At 43.7% G+C, this 2,141-nt stretch overlaps 1 protein-coding gene across 1 annotated transcript in view; it reads right to left on the bottom strand.

Annotated features, from left to right (window-relative positions):
- Nucleotides 1–2,141, bottom strand: part of OGA (O-GlcNAcase) — a 36,042-nt gene that overhangs the window by 26,173 nt on the left and 7,728 nt on the right. The window contains exon 4 of the mRNA XM_037739563.1: nt 720–850. Coding sequence (XP_037595491.1) covers nt 720–850 — 131 coding nt within the window. The remainder of the gene's footprint in view (nt 1–719; nt 851–2,141) is intronic.

Raw genomic sequence — 2,141 nt, 5'->3', positions numbered from 1 at the left:
AAAAAAATTCAGCCGGGTGCGGTGGCTCATGCCCGTAATCCCAGCATTTTGGGAGGATGGAGCAGGTGGATCACGAGGTCAAGAGATCGAGACCATCCTGGTCAACATGGTGAAACCCCGTCTCTATTAAAAATACAGAAAACTAGCTGGGCATGGTGGCGCACGCCTGTAATCCCAGCTACTCAGGAGGCTGAGGCGGGAGAATTGCCTGAACCTGGAAGGCGGAGGTTGCGGTGAGCCAAGATCACGCCACTGCACTCCAGTCTGAGTAACAAGAGCGAAACTCTGTCTCAAAAAACAAAAAAAAGAAGAAGTAAAAAAATTCATGGCTGGTCGTGGTGGCTCATGCCTGTAATCCCAGCACTTTGGGAGGCCAAGGTGGGCAGATTACAAGGTCAAGAGATCGAGACCATCCTGGCCAACATGGTGAAACCCCATCCCTACTAAAAATACAAAAATTAGCTGGGTGTGGAGGTGCATACCTATAGGCAGGAGAATCGTTTGAACCCGGGAGGTGGAGGTTGCAGTGAAGCTAGATTGCACCACTGCACTCCAGCCTGGTAACAGAGCGAGACACTGTCTCAAAAAAAAAAAAAAATCAATCTTATATAAACAAAGAAATATGAATGTGATTTTCTTTTAACATCATAAAAGCAACTGAGTAAACGTCTAGTTTTAAGTACAGAGTCAGGAAAAACGATTAAAAAGTAAGGAGTTACCTGGTCCAATTTACGTTTCAATGTGGATACTTCCTTGGGGTTAGAGAAAGTGATATCCAATCCAGGTGAGATTGCATAGATGAACTCTATCTCATATTCTCGTGCAGCAGAGATGAGAGTCATAAGTTGCTCTAAAGAACAGAGTCCACGTTTGTAGAAAGCGGCAAAGAAAACTAAAAGAACCTTCATTGAAGGTGTAACTGAAGAGGTCATTTCTTCTAACTTACAAGAAAGGAAAAGCTCCTTGCATTTTACAAATTCTGATGCCCAACTTAACAGTAGGCCATACAAAATGGTACAAACCTTAAGTAATTTAATGTCACAGTAAGAAAAAAAGAACATTAGTTTTCACATCTTTGAAATCTGAACCAACAGAAAATAAGAGGCCCTTCTTTTTCACTTCCAAATAGTTTCTCATCCTTTTGGGGAAACAGGCTAAAATCAATAAAACATTCTCCTCCCTTTCATTGCCATTTCTCAAAAACACTGAATTAACTGTCAATTCTCTTACTGAAACATAAGCCACTTCTATTTCCTACAGCATTTGGAAGGCATAAAATGCAGCTGCCGCTTATTTTATTTTTTTGAGATGGAGTTTCACTCTGTTGCCCAGGATGGAGTGCAATGATATGATCTTGGCTCACTGCAATCTCTGCCTCCTGGGTTCAAGCAATTCTCCCACCTCAGCCTCCTGAGTAGCTTGGATTATAGGCGTGCGCCACCACGCCCAGCTAATTTTTTGTATTTTTAGTAGAAAGTGTTTCTCCATGGTCAGGTTGGTCTCAAACTCCTGACCTCAGAGGATGTGCCCACCTCAGCCTCTCAAAGTGCCGGGATTACAAGCATGAGCCACCGCGCCCGACTTTTAAAGTATTTTTTTTTTTTAAGAGAAATTCTTGCTCTGTTGCCCAAGGCTGGAGTGCAGTGGCACAATATTGACTCACTGCAACCTCCGCCTCCTGAGTAGCTGGGATTACAGGTATATCCAGCTAATTTTTTGTATTTTTGGTAGAGATAGGGTTTTGCCATGTTGGTCAGGCTGGTCTTGAACTCCTGGCCTCAAGTGTTGGGACTTGCAGGCGTGAGCCACGATACTGGGTCCTGCTTTTTGTTTTGTCTCTGAACAACTGGAATTCCTAACTAAATAAATCTATATATAACTACTTTACAATACGAAAAAAAGAAAATGCTTTCTTAAGAATCAGGGTAGGTCGGGCACGATGGCTCATGCCTGTAATCCCAGGACTTTGGAGGCCAAGGCAGGAGGATCACCTGAGGGCACAAGTTCGAGACCAGCCTGGTCAACATGGTGAAACCCTGACTTTACTCACAATACAAAAATTAGCCAGGCATGGTGGTGCACATCTGTAATCCCAGCTACTAGGGAGGCTGAGGCAGGAGAATTGCTTGAACCCGGGAAGC

The sequence above is a fragment of the Cebus imitator genome, unplaced genomic scaffold (genome assembly GCF_001604975.1).
Source record: "Cebus imitator isolate Cc_AM_T3 unplaced genomic scaffold, Cebus_imitator-1.0 Scaffold71, whole genome shotgun sequence".
NCBI lineage: Eukaryota > Metazoa > Chordata > Mammalia > Primates > Cebidae > Cebus > Cebus imitator.
This window is presented reverse-complemented; position numbering and strand designations above follow the sequence as displayed.